At 45.1% G+C, this 26,519-nt stretch overlaps 3 protein-coding genes across 11 annotated transcripts in view; 2 read left to right on the top strand and 1 right to left on the bottom strand.

The window, feature by feature from the left end:
- On the top strand, positions 1–18,501 carry LOC118517578 (A disintegrin and metalloproteinase with thrombospondin motifs 7). Of its 4 annotated transcripts, none has more exons than XM_036063836.1 (14): positions 1–539; positions 6,677–8,053; positions 8,154–8,394; positions 8,718–8,880; positions 10,663–10,791; positions 10,920–11,045; positions 11,179–11,570; positions 11,653–11,754; positions 11,864–11,977; positions 16,107–16,816; positions 16,887–17,268; positions 17,342–17,459; positions 17,541–18,169; positions 18,282–18,501. In XM_036063836.1, the coding sequence occupies exons 2-13, from the start codon at positions 7,981–7,983 to the stop codon at positions 18,126–18,128; spliced, it is 3,138 nt and encodes a 1,045-aa protein (XP_035919729.1). In that variant the 5' UTR covers positions 1–539; positions 6,677–7,980; the 3' UTR covers positions 18,129–18,169; positions 18,282–18,501. The 4 variants fall into 4 exon arrangements, with proteins under 4 accessions (XP_035919729.1, XP_035919728.1, XP_035919727.1 ...); XM_036063835.1 differs by having other exon boundaries at positions 1–239; positions 343–539; positions 17,541–18,497; XM_036063837.1 differs by adding an exon at positions 9,222–9,395 and having other exon boundaries at positions 3–539; positions 17,541–18,497.
- LOC118517579 (myogenesis-regulating glycosidase) overlaps positions 18,455–26,519 on the bottom strand; it is an 11,781-nt gene continuing 3,716 nt past the window's right edge. The window contains exons 1-5 of one of the 5 annotated variants that reach the window (XM_036063843.1): positions 25,329–26,159; positions 25,059–25,227; positions 20,675–20,770; positions 18,741–20,601; positions 18,456–18,666 (exon numbers count right to left, since the gene is read on the bottom strand). In XM_036063843.1, coding sequence (XP_035919736.1) covers positions 18,530–18,666; positions 18,741–20,601; positions 20,675–20,770; positions 25,059–25,157 — 2,193 coding nt within the window. In that variant the 5' untranslated portion in view covers positions 25,158–25,227; positions 25,329–26,159 and the 3' untranslated portion in view covers positions 18,456–18,529. Of the gene's footprint in view, positions 18,667–18,740; positions 20,602–20,674; positions 20,771–21,109; positions 21,714–25,058; positions 25,228–25,328; positions 26,160–26,519 lie in introns of those variants that run through there. The other 4 variants (XM_036063839.1, XM_036063841.1, XM_036063840.1 and 1 more) reach the window with 4 other exon arrangements.
- LOC118517583 (cilia- and flagella-associated protein 45-like) lies at positions 21,690–23,923 on the top strand. 2 transcript variants are annotated; one of them, XM_036063858.1, is made up of 4 exons: positions 21,690–22,050; positions 22,118–23,276; positions 23,344–23,585; positions 23,656–23,923. In XM_036063858.1, exons 1-4 carry the CDS (start codon positions 21,938–21,940, stop codon positions 23,759–23,761), a joined length of 1,620 nt encoding a protein of 539 aa, XP_035919751.1. In that variant the 5' UTR covers positions 21,690–21,937; the 3' UTR covers positions 23,762–23,923. The 2 variants fall into 2 exon arrangements, with proteins under 2 accessions (XP_035919751.1, XP_035919750.1); XM_036063857.1 differs by having other exon boundaries at positions 21,724–23,276; positions 23,656–23,902.

Below are 26,519 nucleotides of genomic sequence, written 5' to 3' on the forward strand. Positions count from 1 at the left end.
CGTTTTATTTCACTCGTGCCTTTCTTCCAAGACGGTCGTTGGTGCGCGTTAGAGTCGATACGTTTCAAGTTGCCGCGGACTCGGGACCGATCATCAGAGGGTTTCTGCAGCGAAACTGTTCATTTCGTCGTGTGGAGTCAGTGGTTCGAGCGTTTGTTGTGCGATGCCAGTTTCAGAAAGATACGAATTGCCCTTCACAGCGCCCAGCGCTAAACAGTTTGCGTATCAGTGATCAATTTGTAAGCAATCGTAAATCAATATCTCGAGTGCTTCAAGTGTTTTCACTTTACTGTGCTATTCGGTGACTAAAGTGCTCGGCCCACCAACCTCTGCCCTTTGCAGCTATTCTAATACCCAACTGTGGTGAACATTTACAACGTACGAGCAAGTGTATGAACGAAATGTATCTGTAATGATCGACGCTCGACATAGCTACGGATTACCGATACATGTGTGTAGAAACAGCCCCGTGGAGAGCATCGTTCAGTCAATTTCTTCAAAGTTCATCGAATGCAACAAACAGAAAGTTTATAACACATGTAAGTTTAACTCTATTCGGCATTGCAAAATGAATTGGGCATGCCGGAATGACGCACCAATCAGTGTTTATCGAGCATTGTGAAAATAAAGGTTGGATAGTGGGCGGATAGTTTGCCTTTGTTTGCTGAATAATACTCTTTATTTGAAGTCATTCAACAACCAAGTTGTTATTAAACGGCAATTCTATGTTTACCACTAACATTATATTGCTGCTCGAGCATGAAAACGTGCAGCAAATGTGCCGGTAGTTTCGGAGCGAACCATTCCGTTGACATTGGAGCCAGAGGTGTCGTATTTTGGTTGATCCATTTCTTTGAAGCCCAATGTGGCACACGTTTCACAACGACAATGTACATCTGTGTGGCATAGCAGACGAAGGATAGATTCAAGGTGCCAACCAGCAAGTTCCATGAACTCTAGAACCTACACCCTGCCAACCGTAATCTCGGGGGCCTCACTGCTGAGCGCCTTGTGGAAACTGGTCTTCCTTTTTCTCCCAATTACAGTTTCTCTACAGCCGAGCTTCTTCCCGTTGCGAAGTTTGTTTTCTACCACTTCTAACACGGCCGTCGCTCGTGCTGCGCAAATGCTTTTCGGTGGTCAAAAGTTGGTGCTAAGGAGCCAACATGGAAGAATATGAGAAACGCAGTGACGCTTAAGCGCTGGTTCAAGAACATACTGCTAGAAAGCGAAGCGACAATAACAATGGAAAAGAGAAAGAAAAGGTACCATTTAGGCGCCAGCAAGGTGTTTACACAATACTTTACCTTGCTGCATAAGCCCTCCAGGAATCGAGCGAAGAGACTCGTTCGGGAAGAAACCGAAAACCGAATCCGAGATCATTATTGTTGATACTTCAAGATCGTAGGCGAGGCGACTCTCAGGGTGGTAAGGGCATGAACGACAGGAGGACAGGTACACAGGACGCATCGCAGGGCTCTGTTCTCCATTTCCTTTCCTTGCAGTCATACGAACAGCATACCGACGCTCGGAGAAATCGTTGCATGCGCCAGGCACACCGAACAGACCTTTTATGGTTTTTGGCTGATCAGACAAACCCAGGGCTGGCGATCGTTGTTTTTTGTATCTGATTTTGACTGCACCGCATGCAATCAATATTGCTCGTTTAGTCACGGGGTCACACCATCATCGAGCCCGCGTTCGGAAGATCGGAGCATTAGCAGCATTCAGCTGAGATGAGAAGGAATTTGTAGCCAGCCAGCGCTTCCAACAGTTTGGTTGGAAATCAACTTGACACATCATTACTTCCTTAAATGCCTTACATTCGGGCTGAAGCGCGTTCTGCTCTGCCGATTGAACATTTCTCAGAAACCTGATGCATGGAGAAAATGATTTCGTAATTTTACGCAAATGATAATCTCCAGCTCAGATTATAAAACCATAAATACAAATATATGTTTATAAATACGATCGGCGCTTCAGTTCCATTTATTAGCAATCAAGTCGCGTTTTAAATTCAACGAATGCGAATGTTAGCATGTGTTGTCCTTCTCCTTTCGCAGCATCGCGGCCGGCACCGCTCAAAGAAGGGGCCCAAGAAAACTAAAACATGGCGCCCCTCGTTTAAATCTGATGGCGTACGAAGCAGAGCGATAGCGAACGAGGGAAAATGGTAACACACACCAAAAATACATGTCAAAAGTTGCCATAAAATTAACAACACCACACGCAGCTACCACCCAACCCCAACCAAACGGAGCCCCAACTCTTATCATTCATCAAACCAATACGATCAAGACGTTCAAGATCGTTTGAATCTCTTATGCGCTCTCGGCTGGATGTTTCCGGATCACTTTTTGGATAGTGTTTACCTGATGCCAAATATGTTAGGAAAAATTAATCGAAGAGCAGGGGAAAGTGATAATCAAACAATCCTGTTTTTTTTTTCTGCAGCAAACACTTCACGTCCACCTAAGGCTTCACAGTCCAAATGGCGGAACAGCACTGTCCTCGATAGTTTCCCACTGCTCTATGCGTGCCGGTTCGAGTAGGACAGATTTGAGTTTGATTTTATGCAAATCGAATACGACCAAGAATTTGCATTTTAGAAGCTCATTAATTAATACCAGCCCGTTTTCGAGCTTTAGTTTGCCAATTCTAGTTTTCGTACGACCTGCCATGTTCAATTACTGACGTAGTACCACGCAGTATCTTACGACTTCACAAAAGATACAAAATGGATGCTTATTCCGTTCTGGTGGAGTGAACAGCATATGAAAAAAGAAAAAAAACGGAATCCTGTTGACTACACTAAATTCAGCGATGTTTTGTACACCTTACGGTACTGCAACACAATAGAAAACGTTATGATTGAACGCGTCGTACGAATGTTGCTGACGGGACTGTAAACTCGGCAAGCTTGTCAGCCCCTGCAAAAGTTTCTGCCACTCAACAACGGTGAACAAATTTATTAGCATCTTTCTCTGGCGTCGTATGTCGTTCCGCTAATTCACCAAATCACTTTGGTGCCATTGCTAGCGTCACCATATACAGACCGCCAATAAACTCCTCATAAGGGAAGCGGTCCTTTGCACACAGCCGGCCTGTGGATTATTTCAATTATGAGAGTATGTTTTGGTGCGTACTCCAATCAACTAATGGCTTTGTTTTGGGTCGCGCGTAGGGGGTTCGGGTCGTATAATGAAGACCGGAAACTAAACCGGGTCTTATCTGTCACAAACGAAACGATTGCACGTTACACACGCTACCTTACGAGCGCTCCGGCTGGAGGATTCATTTTGCGCCGCCCAACGACACTTAGGCACGATCGACAGCTTTTTGGGGAGTGTGTATCTACACACATGGCAGCATATGCGCGTCGCTCACATCTCGAGTGTACCTCAAACATCAACAGTGAAGGTGCTAAGTGGCGCGTGGGAGTTAACTATTTTGTGGACGTAAAATGATTGTGTGTGGTCAAATTCTTGAATCATCTTCATATCCTTATTTGGAGTTTGCGCTCGTATAATTTTTTTAGTTCTGTTTTAAGTACACCTCAAGAGTAAAATTCAAACAGAGTCTGATAATCACACAATGCACAACAAAGATGGACAGAAAGTGAAAAGCATCATGGGGCATTACTTAAATGTTGTCTTTCTCAATCGAAAAGAAGGCTGATTCTGTCAAATCGAGGTCGAGCCTAAGACAAAAGATAGGTTGGCTACAGTGACTGATGTTTGGTATAGTATCTACACAAGCTCATGTGCTACGAATTCTCTTAACTATAATGTGCCGCTCTTTAGTTCTGAAACATTTTAACTAGCTCTACCATATCATTACCAATAAAAAATTGTGGCAGTAGCACTGAGCAGGAGGTCTGCTGCCCAACCTACATGTTAACGCACAAGCACATGCTGCACTGCTCCAAAAATAAACCATATTACGCTATGACGCAGTTTCCGGCTTTAATAATGTAGCAGCGCTAGCCAGAGTTTAATTACCATTCTTTCCGAATCTCGAACGATCGCTACGAGCAATCAACTTATTAAAGAACTGCGCCCGATTTCTTTCTAACGATAAACACGCATCTGTTTGACTCGGAGTATCGATTAACATGGTTTGCATTTCGGGAGAAGCAGAACAATTCACCGAAGAAGCTTAACTATCATTGTCGATGCGTAAAAGTGAAACTTTATAAGTCATCAACGTGTTTACAATACTCAGAATGTATGGTATTCACTTTTCCGTGTTGAAATAAGTTTCGTGTGAGTTTGATGGGATGAATGCGACATTCAGCCTATCTTTAATCTACCACCAAGACGACTCAAAAACAATGCAATCAAACACGACGATACTACGCATTGAAGAAACATCAACCGTCGTTCTAATTATGAAAAGTGATGGCCTATTACCAAGCCATAAAGTTTCTGTGACAACGGCATTAAAATAACATTATGTAGGCAAGAAAATGGTCACAAATGTAGCTTACAGTCTTGCTGACGGCCCATTCGAATCGGCTCAACAGGCGACGAATCGGACAAATCACTTTCAAATCTCCTAAATATACGCGACGCCAAAAAGCCCCTCGTCAAAAATCGCAGCATTAGCTAAAGAAAAGCCGTAAAAAAGACGCGCCACTGAAAATGCCGCCGATATGACTTCGTTGGCGGGACACATCTCGAATATACGGCGGCAACAATTCCGCTTACCACACTCGACCTCCTCCTTCTGCGTACGTCCGTAATAAGGAGCACGATTTACGACCAAAACAAACGGGACATTGAGGATGACACTTTAATTAACAGGTGATAAGCTGCATGCTAATGTCAATCGTTGGTGGACGATTTTTGGTCAACATTTCAACAAAGACTCTTTCATCATTTCAAACGGAGGCCCGGTAGGCAGTCTGGCACAATCGAAAACAGCCATGGCCGCGAGATCTGTATTGATTTATTCATTATTATTTTATGGCATTTTTATGTTCACCCATCCAGCGGAACGTCTAATGTTGAATCGCGCTGTTTGGGATGACTGGCGCTTGGTGATCCAACGCTCAACATTCGCTCCAGTCCAGTTAATCCATCTGCACTGTCGTTCTGCACAAGTCTGTCTCCAACGGGAGCGATATTACAATTATAAATGATAGGCTTATGGCGCAAAGCTAGTTGCCTTTGCCATTTCGGATCGAATGTTCTTTTGTGATTGCGACGAACGATCTGTTGAGCGGTTTATCCACCCACCAACCTACCCACTGAGCCGATACCGTACACCCATTCGGAGTTTGATGAATGAAGTGATGAGCATAGTAATTACGGAAGAAGCTCACCAAAATAGTGCCATGCAGATCGAAAATAATGCGGCCACCGATCGTAAGCTGATTTGTCCATATTATTACGATCGTATTTCCATATGAGCATGTGCAAAACCTGTTACCGACACGACTCACTTCAACCCCTGTGTGTTGTTCTTGTTTACCAGCTCTCTAAAATAACAAGTAAAGTCTCACGGAACCCCTCACAACTTGTTTAGAGATGCGAAAAAAGCCTTCGCTTGAGGCATAATCTTTCCGCAAAGTTGAACCTACATATCATCCTTTGCGCTGTGGAAGTACGGTAATACATTAGGAAGTACGGTTCAGATAAGGAGCTAAGAAAAAACACATTCTGCATCAAGTTTATGAGTTGTTTCTCTCTACGAAAATCTTTTGCCCAGATACGAACGTCATTGACAATCTGCTCATAAAACTCTTAATTAAACTCCACCCATAAATTGTAGCACGTATTCCTGTTATTCAGTCACGGCGCTATCGTCCCGAATAACGATTAACATTTTAATGTCTGGCGCCACCATGGACGCTGTTTTTTGAGGAATTTCATACTGAAAACGGCACAACATCACTTCCATCGGCGGTTTTGTAGCTAAGGCTTGGCTACTGGGTGTATATGGCGAGTTTAGCGAAAAGTGAATCTTTCCAGGAGTTGTAAATGTATGACCCTTTCCTACCGTTAGCAATTTTTACTTCACATGATGGTTTATGATGGAAGTATGTGCAGCACGAGGTAAAGTAACGTTCTACGAGCGACGATTGTACAGTTTTTTTGTTGAAACCCGATTCATTTTCAAGCAACATGCGATGAGCTTTTATGTGTTTTAAATACGCGTTTATGTCTTCTGTTCCGACGTCAAAAGATATAGTTTATTTTATTGCCAAGCACTTATTATAAATGTCAGCTAGTCAAAGTCCGTTGTATGGCAACCGTGTGAACAGTTTAAAAGACAATTTTTCATTCAAATCGATGCTCAACGACTACAGCTATCGAAAAACTGACAGCTCAGCGCCAGCCACTTCAAACCTATTCCCATTTTACTCCCACGTCGTTGGTGAAGGCGATTTAAATCCATTTGAATAAAAATCTGGCGCCTTTTGCTTTTATCCTTTCTCACAGAACATAATCGCCCACAGCCAGACTTTTCCATCCCGTCCCTTGAAATTGCGCGACGACATCAAAAAGCCATTCCGGAAGATGTACGACATTGGCGGCGCAGTATTAAAATTCGATTAGACCTTATCTGATTTCGATTTTACCTGATCATTTGCTGTTCGGCCTGCCTGCGATCGTCGTAGTGAAGTTGTTTTTTTGGTTTTTAATTTTGTTTTGTTTGAATCTCCTTTCAGCCTGCCGGTATGTTCGGATGGTGGGCACGCCGAGGTTGAGAACCGCGCGAACGTTTTAATACGGCCGTGGCGTGGCGTCGGCCCGATCAGAGTGGAGTGTGTGTGTGTGTGGTGTTTGTGGGTTTCTGTTACCCGATGCCCGACAAAAGATAAAAAACGTGTCGATGTCCTACCGCCATCAACCTGCAGCTACTTTCCTTGCGCATCCATACATCCCCGCATTTTCGAGTCCATCGAGAGCGGAAGACATAGTGTAAAATCGTGGAAATCGCCCAAAGCGAAGCAATCTCGCGAGCGACTACAGCTCGTAACGTCGGTCCGGTTCCGGATTCACACGGCGCTCGAAACCGGGCGGCCACAAATCAACCGCAGATCTCACCACAACGGCATCGATTGAAAGTCACCACCTTCCGCCTCGTACATCACGCCGATCCTCAACCATACGTACAAGCATTTGGCGCGTCAAAGAGTGTGACTGCGGTGTCATTTTGTCGTAGCGTTGCGACAGCATCACGACCACCGCTGCTTGAGTTTTTCGCGCACCAAGCAGACCACGATCCCGCCGCCTACCGCAATCGCGATCACTTGCGTACGCACGGTCGAGCCGAGCAGTTGAGCGTAACGTGTGCCACGAGTAGCAGCATCCAATCCATCCGACTCTGCCCGATCCTACCAGCCTTGCCTCATTCTCGTCTCCATTCTGGAGGCAATATTCGCATCAGCCATCGTTCCAACGTCTAGTGAGACCTCACAATGAGCAGATTGATCGATAATGGCTAAGTGTTCTATGTTATGCCAACCCTTTCGCCAGCGATCACAACCTGCTGAAGTGGCGTGAGAAATGTAATAATTCGACACGAGCTGTGTTTTCGCGAATGGACGCATCTTCTACTTGTGCATATTGTAAGGGTTGTGCATCAAAAATATGTTCCTGATGCTTTTGGTGATCGCAAAGCGCGCAAACACAATCAGTACATACCAGTTAGTGGAGTAAATAAATTGTGGCAGCTTGTGAAATTTGGTAGCTGAACAACTATCAGTGACATTAGTGATATCAGTGACAATCTTAAATCGTGTTCCCGTGACAATTGTGAAGTGTTGATGTTGGTAATGATTTTTGTATCCTTACACGTATCTTAAACTACGGCTATCGCAACGGTGGGTAACAGTAAGTTGTAATAGTTGTCATAGACGCAAAGAAGCCCAGCAGCTAAGGCTTGAAGGAAAAGCAAGAGTGAAAGCTCAAATTGTGCCCTGATGGTGTCGTACGCAACTTCTCGATATAGATAAGAACGAGTGAAAAAATGAGTGCTACTAAAGCATTGTATATTTTGCCGGTGATATTGTTTATTGTTCCTTCTGCCTTTGGGTACCAAGGTAAGCTAAATAATCGATTCTATCCTTCTTGACCGCTGTGTAGATCAACTTATTACGTTAATAGACAACTATTTACAATTCAATTCGTGTACGATCTCAGGTCTATACACGCATCATCTGACTGAGGGCGTAAGGTTAATCGTGCCACGAAAAGTTAATCATCTAGGGGAAATTCTTTCGCATGAGTTAACACATCACCACTCAACTGTGCACGACGATGAGGTTCATTCGGAAAACGGAGGACGGTGGCGTAGTCGCCGCAGCACAGTGCACAATTATCCTTCGCAACCCTTACACTACCAAATCGATATTGATGGGGAAACGCATCATCTGGAACTTCAGTAAGTACTTCTTATAAGTACGCAGCATCTTATCAGAACGAAACAATGCGAACATCAATAGTGGTGGATAAGGTTGGAATTGTATCACAGCATCTTCACCGCTCTATTTCGCCGACACCGTGCGGCATTGCATCAGATCCTAGGCTAACGAGGGCGCCGACGCCGCTGCCGACAATCATAAACGGCGAGCCATGGTTGTCCAATCGCGGTACAGCGGCTGTGATTGATATGAAAGCCTTGGCACAAGAATAGCATTAAAGAGTGCACAATATTAACAAATATACTCTCTCTTCCTTTCGTGCGCCGCTTTTCCCGGTAACCAGACCATCGACGGCAACGTTTGTTGCGCCTTTAATGGTGATCGAGCGACATCGACGAGACGTCCGCACGCGAGCTCGGCCGATGAGGCACATCAACTGTCACTACCAAGGCCAGGTCCGAGGTCACGACCAATCGCGAGTGGCGCTATCCGCCTGCAATGGACTGGTAAGTTGTATTGCCGTGGGCGCCATCGTCCAGAATGGTTGTCATTCCGCTTCATTCCAACCATCGTTCCCAATACACTGACGATTTTCCGAGTTTCCGCCAGCGAGAATTCGAAGGGATTTGTCAAGCTTCACTTTTCAACGAGTTCTTTGCCTTGCGCAACCGCCCAGCCGATTGCACGTCGTTCTGCCAGTCGGCTCACACTCACGACGCGGCTCAGCGGCGACTTCCTTCCTGGCGCCAGCCTTACTTCAGCCGATCATTATCGATTCAGTCGTGCTCTAAAGTCTCTCGCTCATCGTCCCTACCCTTGGTGTATCGAACGAAATAATTAATTTTAGAATCATAAGGCTGTTGGGCACCACACATGGCTGTGCTCGAGAAACACATAGCCCTAACCCTTATTTAAGTGTCCACAATCGCCGACCAAGTTGCCAGTGATGGCTATCACGCCCCTTGAAGGATCGCTTCATATTTTGCCTAACGCTGCTAGGGCAAGCGCCATACATACAAATGTAAGTATTTAAAGCAGTGTGTTTCCACTACGCAAATGAAACTTCAGAGATAAAATTTCTAAAGGTATGGTCATTTGTCATTTCATTCACTGGTTAATGAATATGTTCTTGCATTTTCTACACATGCGTTTTCAACACATTCGGTGGCAGTAAATGCCACCCAATCAACGCAATAACATCCTCAACATGCAGTTGGACTCATGTTTGTCTAAAGTTGTTGAAACCATTTGTTTGACCATACCTCTGCTCCGTGCTGGGTTCAGTTCAACGATGCCGCTGGGAACGAAAGACTTCAATTGGCGATAGACGCTGAAATGCTACTAAGCTCTGATAATAACCCATTGTCCGTGGAACACTTTTTCTCTCTTTGCGTAGTTGAAGTATTCAGCATTCGTCAAGACGGTATATGAGTTATGTTTTACACATGAATAATGTGTAAAATAAATTGTAAAGTTATGATTGCGTTCCAACCGTAATGTCACGCCATTGCCCTGTCGCACGCAGCGTCTTATTTTATTCCATAAGAAAATTATATTTATGGGCATGATTCGTGATATCCGGCACTAATTGGCTGTAATCACTTGGTGCATAATATTTTAATTAACCTAATGTCATGCCAAAAGCAAACATCTCCTTCGCGACGGTAGGCCTTCGCACGGCCTATCCCATCACGTGTGACGCTGTTCGAAATGGAACATGTGGAAACCGGTCACCAGCTGCACATACACATGAGCATTATGTTGAGAAAATGGAATCTACCACACGGTTCGACTTGACGCCACCACAATCTGATCGCTAAACGATGCGAAAACGGGATCCTACATTCATCCGCGATCGATGATGACCAGGAATATATATATATATATATATATATATATATATATATATATATATATATATATATATATTATATATATATATATATATATATATATATATATATATATATATATATATATATATATATATATATATATATATATATTTATCGGAATTTGCTGTGCTATAACATTGACAGTGACTTGGTCTGTATTCGTGTTTGATTAACAAACGGAAAAGCCGACGTTGCGTGATCATTCATCGCCTGATTTAGTTGGAGATTATGAAGAAAGGAAACTCCCTAAACTTAAACAATTTCCCACCATTTTATTAAACAACGAATGGTTTACAGCTTAGATCACTTTAGATCAAATTAGACACTTAGATCAATTGTCTTTGCACTTGCGAACCATGATCAACATTGCACATATTAAATTCTATACTGCAGGTCGGTGTATTGAGAACCAACCGGACAGAGTATTGGATTGAACCAGCGAAAAATCTTCCCCAAGGTCCGAATGGCGAGCATCCCCACGTTGTCTTCAAAAGAGCCGATGTTAAAGAGACACCATCAAAGGTATTGTTTTAAGGATAAATGAAACCGATTCAATAATACGGCCAGGCCCTTATTTTATTGTTGAAAAAGTTGAAACCCTTCCACAACTAACGAATCAACGATCCCTCCATGTCCCTAATGCCAATCAGAAAAACATACGCTCTGCCAACAAAAAGAAGAAGCGGAAACGCAAGAAACGTCATCTAAGCAACTGCGGTACCAGAGAGCCTCGCCGATTGACGGAAACGCAACTGGAATGGCAGCACCAGGGCAAGGTAATATCCAACGCCTGTTTCAGCACCACCACGTTGCCACTTCTCGTTCGTGGTATATGCACTCAGAAACGCACGCGTCTGTCGGTTTGTTCGTTGCGAATGTGTAAGAAATTTCCAAAGGCCTCCTTTACAGGTCCTCGTGCAAGGCGGTCGCAAAACGCGCAATCCACATCCCGAGCTGACCGCATCCTTACACTTAGCCACGGGAGCAAGGGAAGAAATTGAAAGAAATGTGATCAAAACTTCCGGGAAGAGTAGGAGAACTCGACGAAGCATCAGCAAGCCCCGCCACGTGGAAGCCCTCGTTGTGGCCGATCATTCAATGGTGCAGTTCCACCAGGACGTCGATTTACAGCAATACCTTCTGATGATCATGAATATGGTATCGTCGCTGTACAAAGATCCAACCATCGGTAACTCCATCCAGGTGACGGTGGTCAAGATCATTATTTTGGAAGAGGAGGACTCGCATGCAGATTTCAATGTGACGCACATGGCTAGCAACACGCTGGAGAACTTTTGCCGGTAATTCCACGATCTCGTCACTATTACAGCTGCTGTCCATGCCGTGTTCCTGTTTTAATACAAGCGATTTGTCTCTTAACAGCTGGCAGCGAAACCTTAACCCCAAACCGGACGAGGATCCGCATCACCATGATGTGGCCATTCTGGTGACAAGAAAGAACATTTGCTCCAACTATGGATGCGCGTAAGCAATCCCCCTTCCGACCCTATTCCCTAACTGCATCTCTTACATTTCATTGCATTTTGCCGACGTTCCTTTATCTGATCTGCTCCGCTTTACTTGTTCCCGGCAGAACCCTCGGCGTGGCCAACGTAGGCGGCATGTGTCGCCCGGACAAATCGTGTAGTGTCAACGAGGACAACGGCATCACCCTGGCGCATACGATATCCCACGAGCTGGGTCACAAGTAAGTGTCGCCCATTTCAACGAGAGAGTGCGCGGATTGAAAGCCAACTGCCTATTTCCTGCCAGCGGATAGTGCGGCAACTGTCAAGCATGACCCGATCGCCGATGGTGGTCCACTTCGCCCACCGGTCACTCGACAACTTTTCACGTTTCACACGGCTGTGCGCTAATCTGCCTTGACAGTAGCTCTCGGCAGGCATCTCAAGCAGCGATGCATTCCGCTGCAGCGTAATCGCGTTTCGCTCGGCCTGGTGGCTGGCTTTAATTGTTGTTCAATATTTGCATATGTTATTATAATCCGTCCACAGTCACTTTCTAGAAGCGGCATCGAAAAAGTGGGCTGGATGACAGTGTTTGATTGATGACTTCCTTAGCGATGGCTTGCTCCTCCGGCATGTGCCGGCAAGATGGGAAATTAAGTGCGCAGATCATATGTCATCAAAAATGTGGTGATCATGCACACACTTCGCGAATCATGTACATGCTATATCAACACTGGGCTTACCTATTCGCCCCAGGTACAGCGGTGTTGCAGTGCTGGTAAAACTTCGTCGTCAAGATTTATGAGCCACAATTGTATCGACACGTTGAATAATTTATTTTTTGGCCATCCACTGGTGGACTGGTCATGACAGAAGGGGAAAAGCGTTTTAATTGATCTGAAATGTGCCTCGGAATTGGAAAAATATTAAGTCCCTCCCTCATTCGTTCCAGTGCACAATTGGATTGGCCGACCCGGTCCATAGTAGGTTGAACAGGGTGTCCACCTTCGCACGTGGTTGTAAGGGACGTAATTCAGAGGATTAAATTGTAGCATTCATCGATAGAGTCCCGGCTCGGTACATCACGAGACAGTAGGAAGCTTGCAGGAACATTTACTAACACGCGATTTCTTCTTTCAATGAGGAGTTTCTAAATCGACTTATTGATTCTATTCGAGCGATCCTACCACTCGATCGCAGCAGTTTAAATTGAGTTGTCAGAAAAAAATAATCACGCCAATCATAATTTATGCTTCTTCTCCTTCTATCTTCCGTTCAGATGGCTCTATTGTAAGCCTGTCTTCTTATTATTGATTTCATTGCATTATTGCTAACTGCGGCTTCGCATTTTACCCGAGTTTGTCCACGAGGAAACGGTCCGTATGGAACTTGGCTCCAGTTCTGCTGAGTGAAGTTCACTAGCTTTGATGATATGCAACCGCCAAATTCTACTCATTTAACTTTTGTGTAAAAATACGACTCATTTAACTTTTGTGTAAAAATACGACTCATTTAACTTTTGTGTAGCTGCCAACTACAGTTTTCACTAGAAGTGATGCAAACCGCGAGGCTGCTACAGGGACCAGCAGGCATCGCTTGTTCGACGGTACATACAAGTGAATGATAAAGATAACAATTAACATAATATGCTAACCAGATGCAAAGTGAACGAACAAGCGTGACAAAAGCTATTTGAACGCATTCACGCTAATGCTACTAAATTCAATCTCAATGGCCCCGTTCCTTCGCACGGGGAACGCTTCCGAATGCGTCGCCCACCATCCAATACCACCTTCAGTGCGTTGCAGGCGGATACCAGAGTGTAGCGGATTAATTATTCTGCAATTATTCAGATTAGAACTAATTTTTCATTTAGAACACTACACCCAGCCCGTGCCCGACCATATCTTCCACACGATCGAGTGCACTGCAAACGATCGTTAGGTCGAGGGAAAAAATATAAAAATAAATATCGCTTCTACTGCTACTCTTTCCTGATCAAAACACCCTTTCAAAGGAGTAACCCTATAGCTTGTGGGAAACCGATGTAGCCTGAAAGTCTCCGTTGCGTTCCTAGCCCTCACAATGTATTCACCGGCTGGTGATCAATCGGAACTTCGTCTAATGGTAACCGGTGCGTTTTATTGAAATTTATGTCAACAGCGACAGGCTTGCTGCATTTAGTAGCGCAGCACCTTATCTGGTGCGCTACACGAAGCTGTCCTTTCGTAATAAATTTTATAACAAACAAACAGTTTGTTCTAGCGGACGGCCCCCACCACATCACTCAGTGACGCTAATGGTTGCGACTAAGCTAAAGGTAAAGCAAGCGGAACGATGTAGAATAATTAGAACAACTTTATTAAGTTCAACGTGTGATAGCAACGCCAGAATGCGTCTGTTCGTCCAAGTCACGATCATAAAAGTCATAAACGCACTTCAAAACGATCTATCAGACTGCGCTTACCCGCGCAGTATCGATCACCGGCTCTTAGTCACACCCGACTCCAACGACGTCGTTCGATATGCTGAACTGTCTAGATTGTCGCGACATGGATAATGATAAGATGATGTCATGCGCTATCGAAAGTAGTCCCATAAATCTGTATTATCATGACGCTGCATCTAACGCGCGGGCAAAGCAACACGATCGCAAATACTTCCACAGAACGGGGACCAAGCTACCGCTGGCGGTAAATTCTGGACCCAGTGCCCAGAACCACTTTCTGCATAGCGCAGACCAGAGAGGGTGCGAACGAGAAAGGGCGAGAAAGAGCTACGGCGCAATATGAGCGCCTGTGGAAACCGCGGATATATGATTCCTTTAAAAAAGGCAAATGGTGTTGATCTGCGTGCAAAGTCATCTTCGTAGCGACTGTAACTGGTTCCTGGCTACTCGTTTGTGTTCATACTGCTCGATTTATTCGACACGAAAATGATTTAATCCGGCACCCCCACAGGATCGGCCGAATAGACGGTAATTTGCCGGGTGCAATTAATTAACTTCACTTAACCGCCTCTACTAAATTTAATCCCGCAGATTGAACACATCAAAGCGGCCGTATAGCTATGGGTGGAACAGTGGCTCGAAATGAACACCATCAGCTTGACCGTAGCGAATGGCTCAGCTCAATCTAAAAGAATTTGCCAAATATTTTGAGCCTACATTTCAGCTTAATTGCACAACAATCACATTAAGAAACGTATTTCGTATGCATCAATAGGCTGCATCGAAGATAAACACATATTCAACAATTTCATGTTATTCTACGAGGCGCCATCTATGGTGCAATAGCCGTACTGTACAGAAACCAATGCACGCACTTTCTGGTGACCATGTCTCGTAAGGCCTAGCACAGTAATTTGCTAATTGTACCGTGGGTTCCACGGTGATTTGTTGCTGGAACCACATAATTTACAAGTGCATGCATTATTTGTCACGATGCTTAGGCCGTGTACACGGCTTGTAAATGGACACGCCGAAATTCAAATGAACTGACAGCTGAACTAAGAAACAACTCAATTCTCAGACAACTTCTACCAGACGGAGCAATGTAATGTTCACCATGTCGAACATGTCCTGGATAGCTTAGCTTGTCTTGTCCGGAGTCTCAATGCTTACACTTGAATGCGAGTCTTAGAGCTCTACCGCTTGCCAGAGTTGATTTATCGTCGCTTGTCACCATAAATCTTTCTTTCGACTCCTATTCACACTTGTGAAACGTGGCGTATATGCGCGATGCAAATGCGTTAGTATTATTTTGTGGATTGTACTTCTTTTTTGGACGTTCCGGCGGCCGAGGCGAAACCGAGCGCCGGTCTTCACACGACAGGACCAGGATTCAAATCCTATCCAGACCGCCTCCCCATACCCAAGACTGACTTCTTTCTTCTTCTTCTTCCCTGTGCACTAACTACAACAACCTCCAGAGGTCTCGCGCGGCCTGCCATTTCTGGCTTTCTGTGACTTGATTTAACCCGTAGCAAAATAGTCAGCCCTGCGTACGGGAGGGAAGCGGCGGTCTGGTTGGGATTTGAACCTGGTCCTGCCGTGTGAAGACCGGCGCCGCTGTCGCCTCAGCCTCAAGTCACAGAATGCCAGAAATCGAAGGCCAAGACCTTTCAAGGTTTTATTAGTGCCAAGGAACCTACTTCTTTTACTATCTTCTTGGACACGTGAAATGAAGTGAAACACGCCAAATCTTATGGCGCTAAACCGCAGTGAGCAAACGAGTTCATTTTGATGAGATGCGAAGGGCATTCGATGGAATTGATTAGACATTTCTTTGTTTAGCATATGATGCAAAACATATGTTTGTCAATACAAGCCAGCCGATGTGAGTTAATGAATTTTCCATATCTTTGCAGTTTTGGAATGTACCACGATACGGCGAAAACCGGTTGCGATCATCGTATAGGACCGATTCTACACATTATGACACCCAGTTTCGAGGCAGACACTATGCAAGTTTCATGGTCAAACTGCAGTCGGCGAGATATTACACATTTTCTAGATCAGGGTCTTGGCCAGTGTCTCGAGGATGCACCCAGCCAAGAGGAGTACGAGTATCCGGAACTGCCACCTGGAGCCATGTACAACGCCGATCTACAATGCCGACTACAGTTTAACTCGACCGACGAGGACATGACCGTATGCTCCAAGCTGGACGAAATCTGCACACAGCTCTGGTGTCTAGTGGGTGAAGTGTGCACCACAATGTTGCGGCCCGCTGCTCCGGGAACCAACTGCGGACGGCGAATGTGGTGCCAAAATCAAAAGTGTGTCGAAGTCGAAGAACTACCTGCCCCGGTCGATGGCGGTTGGGGTGATTGGAGTCCTTGGAGCGAATGTTCCCGATCGTGCGGAGTTGGCATCGCTAAACAAACACGGGAATGTGACCATCCGTCCCCGGCTCACGGTGGAATGTTTTGCATCGGAGAACGGGCACGCTACAAAACGTGCCACGTGAAGGCGTGCCCAATGGGCACACCCAGCTTCCGAGCTGAACAGTGTTCTTCGCACGATAACGATACGATCAAGGGCGAAAAATACAGCTGGCTGCCTTATTTCGATAAAAGTAAGTGTGGGTCAGGGCAGCGAGGTTTTGCGAACACTTACATGACTTTTTGCTCTCTCCCGTCCCGTAGACGAGCCGTGTGAACTGTACTGCAGCAACACAGAAGACACAATGATTGTACCTTTCGGAGATACGGCCGCGGATGGAACGTTCTGCAACCTGGGCACGAACGACATGTGTATAGGCGGCATCTGTCGCACGGTCGGCTGCGATTGGGTTGTCGATTCGAACGCTACCGAGGACAGATGCGGTGTGTGTGGAGGTGTCGGTGACACTTGTTTTGTGAAGAAAGGTGAAATTGTGAAGAAAATCAACACTACCGATGGATTACACAACGTGTTGCTGATCCCGGCTGGCGCTCGAAATGTACTTATAGAAGAGATATCTCCGTCCAAAAACTATATCGGTGTTGGTCGGTCCACAAGCAACGACTGCTACCTTAACTGCAATCAGTACGTACCGTTGGATGCTTGGAAATTGCTTCCGAACCTTCGCTAAATTATGCATATTTTCGTTTCGCTACAGTTTCATTCAGCTTCCCGGAGAGTATGAAGTGGCAAACAGTTTGTGCCTTTACGAGCGGGATAATGACCAGGAGAGACTCAAAATTCCAGGCCCCATTATGGAGGACGTGCATATTTTTGTAAATGATTCAACCGCATTATGAGTGCTAGAAATGCAGTGAATAATCGTACGAAACATTCTGCTCTTCTTTTCCCGCTAGATTGTAATCAAGAAGAAAAACAATCATGTTGGAATTCGTTTCGAGTATACGCTGCCTTCGCACAACAACAAAAATCAATCTACGTACTACTGGAAGCTGACCGACTGGTCCGTCTGCTCGGCAACCTGCGGTGGGGGAAAACAGTTCCGCGAGTCGATCTGTTATCATCTCGGCAAGGGAGTTGCTAAGGAGGAACTTTGCCTACGCCATGCGTTTGGAAAACGCCACGAACCAATCATTCGCGACTGCAATGATGATCCGTGTCCATTCAACTGGTGGGTTGGTCCTTGGCAGTTATGTCCCATGACCTGTCGCAAAGTAGTCGGGCCTGTGCCGATACGCCGGAGATCGATCCTGTGTGTGGATTCCAATTCCAACGCACGACCGGACACACACTGCAGCAATAAACCCCGTCCGCACGACAACGAACCTTGCGGTGCAGATTTACCTCTCTGTCAAGAGAGTCATCGAATCACCAGCCAGGAAACAGAGCGTCCCGATACGATAGTTCCCGTCGACGATAGCAATCTGTTCGATCTTCCGTCACCCTCGACACCAGCGGACTATGAGGTGAACAACAGCATCTGAAACTACGGTTCGGACGGTGCGAGAGTAGCGCTGGAACAACGGTGCCTAATCAATCCATTTGTTCGTGAGCTAGTAGCGAGAAGATATGTTATATTAACATCTATTGTAATGCTCTTTATCGGTATCGTCGATCGCTGACCGCTGGCTCACCAGGCTGTACAGCCCGTTGGTACGTACAAGCAACTACATACTCAGTACAAAACCACATGCCGTTATGAGACGGTTGTACGATCTGCACATCTGCACATGCCCGTTGTGCTGCTGGCTGCGACGCTGGAAGCTTTCTTCTAAACGCTTTTACATACGTTTTTTATGATACGTGTTATGTCGATAGTGTGTTTATATTTAATAAAACTTTATTTAATAGAATAAATAGTATGTTCACTGGTTTGCCATCCTATCTAAAAGCGCGTATTGTCGGGCATTTTAATAAAATACGCCACCTTATTCTGCGGCACATGATAGTTATGAATCCAGCGGCTTCCTTTCCGCAACGATTCATCGATACCGTCTTTCCAAACTCCCTGGGGCAAATAAACTGAAAATCAAAAGGTCGGATTAAAATATATCACCTCAATTGTCAGCCGGAGGTACCAGACATAATCAACACACCTTCACGAACTGTCTCACCACGCTCGAGCACGGGAGCCACTATCATGCCATCTCCGATCGAGAACTCATCATCGATCGAAAAGCAATTAACATCTGTCGAGTCTAGCATCCACAGAGGACGTATGATTGGCAGTCCTTCGTCCATGGCTATGCTCGAAAAGCGTTCGAGCAACGGAAGTACTCTTTGTCGAACGTCAGCCAATTCTTTTGCTATTGCCGTCACCGAGTCGTCCCGATATTCCGAAGGTAGGTGTGTAAAACGCAAAACAGGCAGAAATGTGGCAAGCTGCAGCCAACGAATGTACAGCTCCTTATCGGGCAGCGGTGGCAAGTCGAATGAATAGTATGAATACATTTTCTTCAGCTGTTGAGTAGGCAGCACAAAATCTCCACCCACGGGACCGGGCATTAGAAACGGATAGCCTATTATGCCATATGACAGCATGGTAGGAATGATGCTTTGCAACCCACTCCATGAGCTGTTTACTGGTGGTAGGCTCAAGAAGGATGGAGGTCGCGGCACGGATATGGCACTCGACACACCAAAGATGCTCAACGTGCCTTCGAAGCGTTCCATGAAGTAGTTTTTGTATTCGTCCGGATTGACCAACGTTTGGGAGCACTGATAGTATCGGGGAATGTTGAAGGCCGTTCCAAAATCCACAAAATACGAATCAATCTCCACCGTCTCGGATATTTTTTTCAACTGCTCTGCAAGCCAAGGAATTGAAGCATTGTTGGTCACATCCAACACACCGGCACTGGTAGTGCTTTTGTACCTCGTGAGTGCTGGAATGCTTCTTTCCGATTCTCGTTCGTATATGAGTAACTTTTTGGCCACCGCCTCTCGGAAGTTGCTGCTCTCGGTACTAATGAAGGGTTGAATCATAAACGACACACGGAACCCGCGCCGGTGAAGGATGTTGACTGTTTCATCCAGCGTAGGAAATCGTTCCGCATCCAGACGGAAGTCGCCGATTGTTCGCTGCCAAAACTCGTTCACTAGAACATGCCCCAGTCGAAGGTATCCAAGTGCTATGATGCTTTCCGTGTAGTTGTAAATGGCTATCTCTGTGAGATCTTCTTGTTTCGAGGCCGGTATTTGCCACACTGGTTCGCGCAACAGCGACTTAATCACATCATTATCCCTTTCCGTCAATCCGTCCCACAGGCTCTTCTGCATAAGCCCATTGTGGAGCGTTTTCATATCGGGCCCCGAGCAAACAGTGTACTTTAATTCGGGAAATCGAGTCTGATGGTTTACAAATGCAAATTTATCGTTTCTTCCCTGCAAACACAAGCGGCGTCCGGAGTCGGTGTTGACGCTTATGTATAGAGGAGTCTTCTCGTCCACCTGAATTGCCACACCACGCGAGTTTAGAAAATATCGCTTTAACGCATTGCCCCACTGATGCGTATTGATGTCACCGGTTACGAACGGTCCGGCGGGAATCGATGCTTTACCTAAAATGTATTCAATACCCTTGGTCAATCCGCCACCGTACCAAAAACCACGCTCCTCCGAAACATCGAAGCAATCCGACGGGTAGAGATCGGCAAGTAGAGATTCCCACTGAAACGAGTAGCATTTAATGTCCGGTCCCGGAGCTTTCGCTAGGTTCATGTAAAGACGAGCTTTGGAATTCCACTCGTAGCACACACTGCCATCGTCCTTCAGGTCCTTCGGTAAACAGTTGTACGGTTGTTCAATGCTCAGTGAGGTCCCCAGCACGCCGGTTAACAGCTCCGTCCCCTTACCATCAAGCAGCCGGAAGTTCCGAGTCTTCTTATGAAACTTTATACTCTCGAAGTACGATTTCGCCAACAGCTTCTGATTGTACATGACGTACGCGTAGCCGACCTGCAAGTTTTCCAAGCTAATTAGCACCACAAACACAAACACCATTTCCTTTGTGTGTTTACCAATAACTCACCAAAAACACGATGATAAGAAACAACATACCGACAAACACGCGGAGTTTGTAGTCCTTAGTTTCGCGTTTCTTCTTGCGTATGATACCGGGTACATTCTGTCAATGAAAAGGGCAAACATGAGAACACGAGCGCTAGTCGCTGAAAAAACAACCACCCAGGAGCATCTTTATCATTGGCCAACCAAATTAACTTAGGAGATAGGCGCTGTATGCCCTCCAGATAATTAGCATATCCGATATCTGGTCAAGCGTTTATTATTGTTATATACATTCAATATTGGTAGACAGTGATTGCACCGGCAGTAAGGGACACGTGTTATCGTGAGCGAATACACTGTGCTTCCACGTGTTATCTTAATAATGTGACTTTACACAGTCAAGCTTGTTTGTGACGCACTAGTTAGAATTCCACACGAAATTGGAATACATCCCTACCCGTTTTAACATTAGCCATCCCCCAAGCGATGAAATGCTCGATCGCTTTCCACGATCGACATAACAAACGGAAACCTTTCGCGAGCGACAAGACGCACTTCGATCGTCTGCAAAGGCACTGTCCAACTCTGCCAAACATGATAACGAAACGTTAGAGCTGATTTCGCTGTCCACTGGTTGAGCCGCTTTATCCAGCTCTTCAATAGAGGCTTCGGCCTTTCCCTTTAATCCAATCATCTAACCAACTGATCTACACAGCTCCACATACACGAATAGACGTCCTACACGTCCGTTCCCAAACCTCTTACTACTGTCAGCTACCGAGTCGATGCATATCTTTGACCGAAAAGCTAGTATTATCTATCTGCGTACAATATTGATTTACACTATTATCTTTTTTATCATCCCAATTCTTTGGCGTCACCTTCCACAGCACACGTTTTCGCACATTTTTGGGCAACAGATGTTGTTGTGCTCGCACACAGGTTCGACCGACCTTAACTAAGCAGACCGTTACCATATGTTACGCTGATTCTTCACATCGCAGCAAACAATTCAGAGCAATGGCAAACGGGTGAACAGTCATTCGCTGTAGTTCGCACACAGCAAACGTTCCCTAGGATACGTGCGGTGTTGGTGGTGGTGTTAGCTCTTTTCACCAGGAAACGGTTTGGGATGCCTAGATACCTCAGTAAACACCAGCAACTTTATTTGCATAGTACGGTACATGTTTGCATCGCGAGCGGTACATAATACCGTCGTATTACAAAAAAAAACTCTTTAAATTAGGGTTTATACAGTTTGAAACCACTGTTAATTGGTTCCACCATGCCGATTAAATCGAAATCTGCTAAAAACTTTGTCAAAACTCAAGCCCGAACGAACTACATCAATGATTTGCCCACAAAACAGCATCGTCCGGGAGTTTACAATCGGCACCAGTAAGTCTTCCTCACAGAAAGTGTGCTCTTTTCACGGAGCTAATATTGCCTTCGATTTCCTTCCCAGCCCTCAAGAATGCGACCTGATGCTTCGATGGAGACCCATTCATCTTCAACGCGATGACCCTTATGAAGGCAAAAATGTAGTCCGGATCATGAACAAGGATAATATTCGTAAGCTACTCATTCCTAGCAAGGAATCATCCGTGTATCCGGCATTTTGGTCCAGAGAGGACTACGAAAAGATGCAGGACAAAGCAAAGCTGAAGACCCTTGAAGATCGTTTGGCTCAGTTTAAAGCAAACGAAGTGGAGAAGAAGAATATGCTCGAAGAGTCGGAAAGACGCAAGAAACGCTTGCAAGAAATCGATCGGGAACGGCAACAGAAAGGTGGCAAAGTTGGCAACATCCTTGAGGATGGACATGGTGACCGGGACTCCGATACCAGTCCCAGAAAAATAATCGATCGCGCATTCCTGGCTAAACAAGAGCAAGAGGAGGAAGTCAAGCGAGCTAATCGCATCATTTTAGCTGCCAAATGTCACATTATTAGGGATGCTCAGATAGCGGAAAAGCAGGAAATCGAGCGTGAACTACGCACGGAAGAACTGCGACTAGAGAAAATGATGCTTCAGGAGAATGAAAAAGCACTCAAAGAGGAGGAAAAGAAACGAGAAGTCAACAAAGTGCTAACCACCCAGCATTCGGAGGAGATACGCAATCAATTGCTCGAACGGGAAAAAATGCGTCTCAAGGAAGCGGAACGTATCGAGGAAGAGGCCCGAGTTCTGAAGCAGGCTCAAATGGCAATAGCCGAAGAGGAAAAACGAAAAGAAAAAGAGCGCCACGATCGCATCAACCAGGTACGGGACGGGTTGAAGAAAGCGTATGAGCTATCCGCGCACTACAAGCAGGTCGAGTTTGAGGAACAACGCATTGCCGAGCTCAAAATTCAAGAGTATATGCGCCAGCGGATGGAACGCCAGAAAAAGCTTGAATTTGAGCGCAAAATTGCTGCCGAGGTGCGGGAAAAGGAGCATGACCGAATGCTCAAGATTCAGCAAAAACTACTCGATACCAAAACGGAGAAAAACGATATGGACTTGCGCCGGGGACAAGAACACATAGAACGAGAATTCCGGCGCCGCGAGAAGGAAGCTGCCATCAAAAAGAAGGAACTCGAGCAACAGCTAGCCGTGGCACGAGCCGCCCAATTAGAGGCCGTGGTAAGTAGCAGGACTTGAATCCCACAGTTTATCATCTATCATTGCATCTGTTTGATTGTCCTTACAGAAAACGGAGCGCGCTATGCAGCTGGCGCGCGATGAGCTGGAGCACAAGAAAGCAATTGAAAAGCTTAAAATTGAGGAAGCCAAGGAGATGGAGCAAAAGCGCAAACAGCTCAAGCTACGCGAAAGGTATCGTGAAGAGATTATCCAACAAATGAATCTGAAAGAGCAGGAGCGCCGGGAAAAGGAACGTATTGCTAGAAATGAACAGCAAGCCTTACTGGAGGCAGAGAAGAAACGTGATAAGTATGTGTAGTACGTCCAACATGGCTCCATCGTACTAACCATTCCATGTTTATACTTTTATCTCCTTCAGGAACATCAAATCCATAATTTCTAACAAAATCAAGATGATGAAGGAAAGCCAGGTCCCGGAGCGATTCATCAAGGATGTCGAGCGACAACTTAATCTCGGAAAATGAGCAAACGCTTGATGAAAATACGCTAATAAGTCTTGTGTGTATGTCCTGTCATTGAATTTATACCTCTATACAATAAATTTGTGTGTAATGGCTTTTTCGATAACTGCCAACTAACCTTTATAAATTATTTTAACATTGTTCTCACATCATCGACTCTACAAGACGTAGGTAAATAATTAATAAAAAAATTAAAATAAATTATACCAAACGGTGGATCAGCAATCTAAACTGCTCCTAAGAAACAAGGATCTCAACAACATTAAATTAAAAAAAAAAAATTTTTTTTAAAACCAACCACGATCATGCGATTGAATAAAATTATTCCGTACAGGCACAAGCTTAAAGCACACTTTTAATAGGAAAACACTACAAGACACCTATCAAAGAATTACAAGCATGCTAGTCCAATAAGCTCAGACAAGCAATCCGATGACATAGTGGAAGCTGTTATCCCATTCATACCGCTAGAGCGAAACCAAACCAAGTAAGCTAGTTATACTTTAGTTATAACAGTAAAGTATAATCCTGTATGCATGATAGCCAGACACTCGCCACTAATCTATAGGTAAATCAAACCCCTTTTCAAAAGGCAAGTGTTGTCTGGCAAATAGCTGGCGGGCGATTGAAGTGAAATTTTCCATTTTTCCAAACCAGTGAGAATAAACGATAATAACAATAGCTTTTTCATTGTGTGATCGTGCTGAGTGTCTAGTGAATCTAAACAGGCGAACATTTCACAACATTTGTTATGCTGTTCAATAAAAAAAATACCTTCATTTATTCGACAAACCTTTTCATTATCACAATCCGTTCAATTCCGCGTGCGTGCCCTGCATCACTGCATTCATGTTCTTATCTTTGTATAGCAATATGCTGAACATTAAACTCCCGCGCACATTACACGAAACGCTGTCTCCACGGAACCGACTAGCGAGTATGCCAGACACAGTCGCAATGGTACAGACCTCCGGATACGCTGTTCTCACAATGCCACCGCCGGCAGTCACCGTAATTTTCTAATTTGTTTCACTTAACCTGATTCTCAGTCGCGACGATCATCGTCTTACTTATATTGATTCACACTGTTGCTTTAAGCTGTAGATCACCGAAACGAACTGCACATACCATATACTTTACAGAAACCGGTTGAAACGATAAAACAAAACTTCCCGCGCACAACTTTTACCACCATGCTTGCTGCCGACGCGCATCGGACTTCCCGGGATTCCCAAATCCGAGAAGATGTTGTGGAATCCACCGTAAACGAATCTGTTTTGGTTGTATCTGGTTAACTTACCTGCATTTTTTCCTTCAACAAACTGAGCAAGGAGGAGGCGCTGCTGATCGAAGCCTGGTTGCTCAGCACACTATGCGTGTCGAAGTCGTTCGACATCATTTCCTTGTCGTTCAGCCGCAAGGCTGGCAGCGGTGCAATAGAAGACCGACGTTTGGTACGGAAGAGGTTTCTTTGCAATGTTCGGGCAAAGGATGAAATGAAACAAAAAAATTAAGTCATTTATCACAACAAAGGCTAGGATAATAGTCAAACTTGGAGATAGTTAGGTACCTGTCGGATAAAACGATTCACTAGTATACTCTTAATAGCGGTCCCGGCTCAACGCGTAATAGCCCTTAAAAGTGACCGACGATGCGGACCTTATCGCGTTGAATGCCGCGATTGTGGCGGTAACAAACGCACTGACGCGAACCACGTTCGCCCCACAACAGCTGTTAATTCGTTCGGTGTGGATCGTGTTGTACTGTGAGCTCCGTCGTCGCGTCGAAAACGACGACAACAAACACACCTTGGAACACGATTGCCTTCACAAAATTGTTGTCATTTTTTGAAGAAACTTTATCTTGCAGTAATTTAAAACAGCAATTCCATTTACTGGAAGACGCTCGATGCGATCAACAGGACATATTTTGAACTTATTTTTTTATTTATATTTTAATTATTACGGCTTCACGCCGGTATGTCATATTTTGAAACTATTGCCGAAAAAATATGAAAACTTAACAAACAGCTGGAGGCACAACACTTTTTGTCCCGAGATGCATTTTAATCGTATTCCAAAAATGCTTACTCATGCAAAACTTCCTGTTGTTAAAAACATTCAAATCACTGTAGTGTCATTACACGTTCAGAAGGCTACCTCCTTATACTGGTTGTGTTTGCGTTGATAATATTCTTTCTCGCACGCGAGAGAGAATTGGCCAAGACTGTAGTGACGGCTGATACTGAGAGAAGACGTTGTGTTATTCTACAAAACGGTCGTATGCTTCCTCGCGGCTTCACAGCTGAGAGCCCACCGGAACATAGACGTTAGCACTAGGCCAAGCTCAGCTTTAGGTGACAAAATGCTAACACTGCCTCCAGTGTGTCTCTCCACGGACGTGGGGCTACATGTGTGTATTCGATTCATGGGCCATCCGAATGGCCCTCGAACCAAGGATAGCAGCAGCCGTCAATATGGGTTCAGCACGGAATTAATCGGAGGCGTGGGCAGAGCGCAAACGAATGAATAGTTCGTTACAAGGTGAGGGTGACTTGATAAGCAACCGCAAGTACAGTGGCAAATGCAAGCAGTTAATGCACATGCATCGTCTTTAAAAGTTTGTGTTGGAAACGTTTATCGATGGCGCAGTCACTTTACACATAGCAAATGATTTGCTTTTTTATTAGTGATGTTTTTTAGTTAATTCACTGCTGGCACACATCAAGCTCAACATCAAGCATTAATGGACCTTTCACACT

The sequence above is a fragment of the Anopheles stephensi genome, chromosome 2 (genome assembly GCF_013141755.1).
Source record: "Anopheles stephensi strain Indian chromosome 2, UCI_ANSTEP_V1.0, whole genome shotgun sequence".
In the NCBI taxonomy this organism is placed as follows: domain Eukaryota; kingdom Metazoa; phylum Arthropoda; class Insecta; order Diptera; family Culicidae; genus Anopheles; species Anopheles stephensi.

What these genes read in the sequence shown, in the direction of transcription:
- LOC118517578 (XM_036063834.1), top strand. Translation starts at nt 7,981, where the DNA reads ATGAGTGCTACTAAAGCATTGTATATTTTGCCGGTGATATTGTTTATT. An exon ending in TTCTGCCTTTGGGTACCAAG is followed by an intron (nt 8,054 to 8,153) that starts GTAAGCTAAATA and finishes GTACGATCTCAG; the next exon opens with GTCTATACACGCATCATCTG. An exon ending in TGGAGGACGTGCATATTTTT is followed by an intron (nt 17,460 to 17,540) that starts GTAAATGATTCA and finishes TTTTCCCGCTAG; the next exon opens with ATTGTAATCAAGAAGAAAAA.
- LOC118517583 (XM_036063857.1), top strand. Translation starts at nt 22,002, where the DNA reads ATGATTTGCCCACAAAACAGCATCGTCCGGGAGTTTACAATCGGCACC. An exon ending in CCGCCCAATTAGAGGCCGTG is followed by an intron (nt 23,277 to 23,343) that starts GTAAGTAGCAGG and finishes TTGTCCTTACAG; the next exon opens with AAAACGGAGCGCGCTATGCA. An exon ending in GCAGAGAAGAAACGTGATAA is followed by an intron (nt 23,586 to 23,655) that starts GTATGTGTAGTA and finishes TATCTCCTTCAG; the next exon opens with GAACATCAAATCCATAATTT.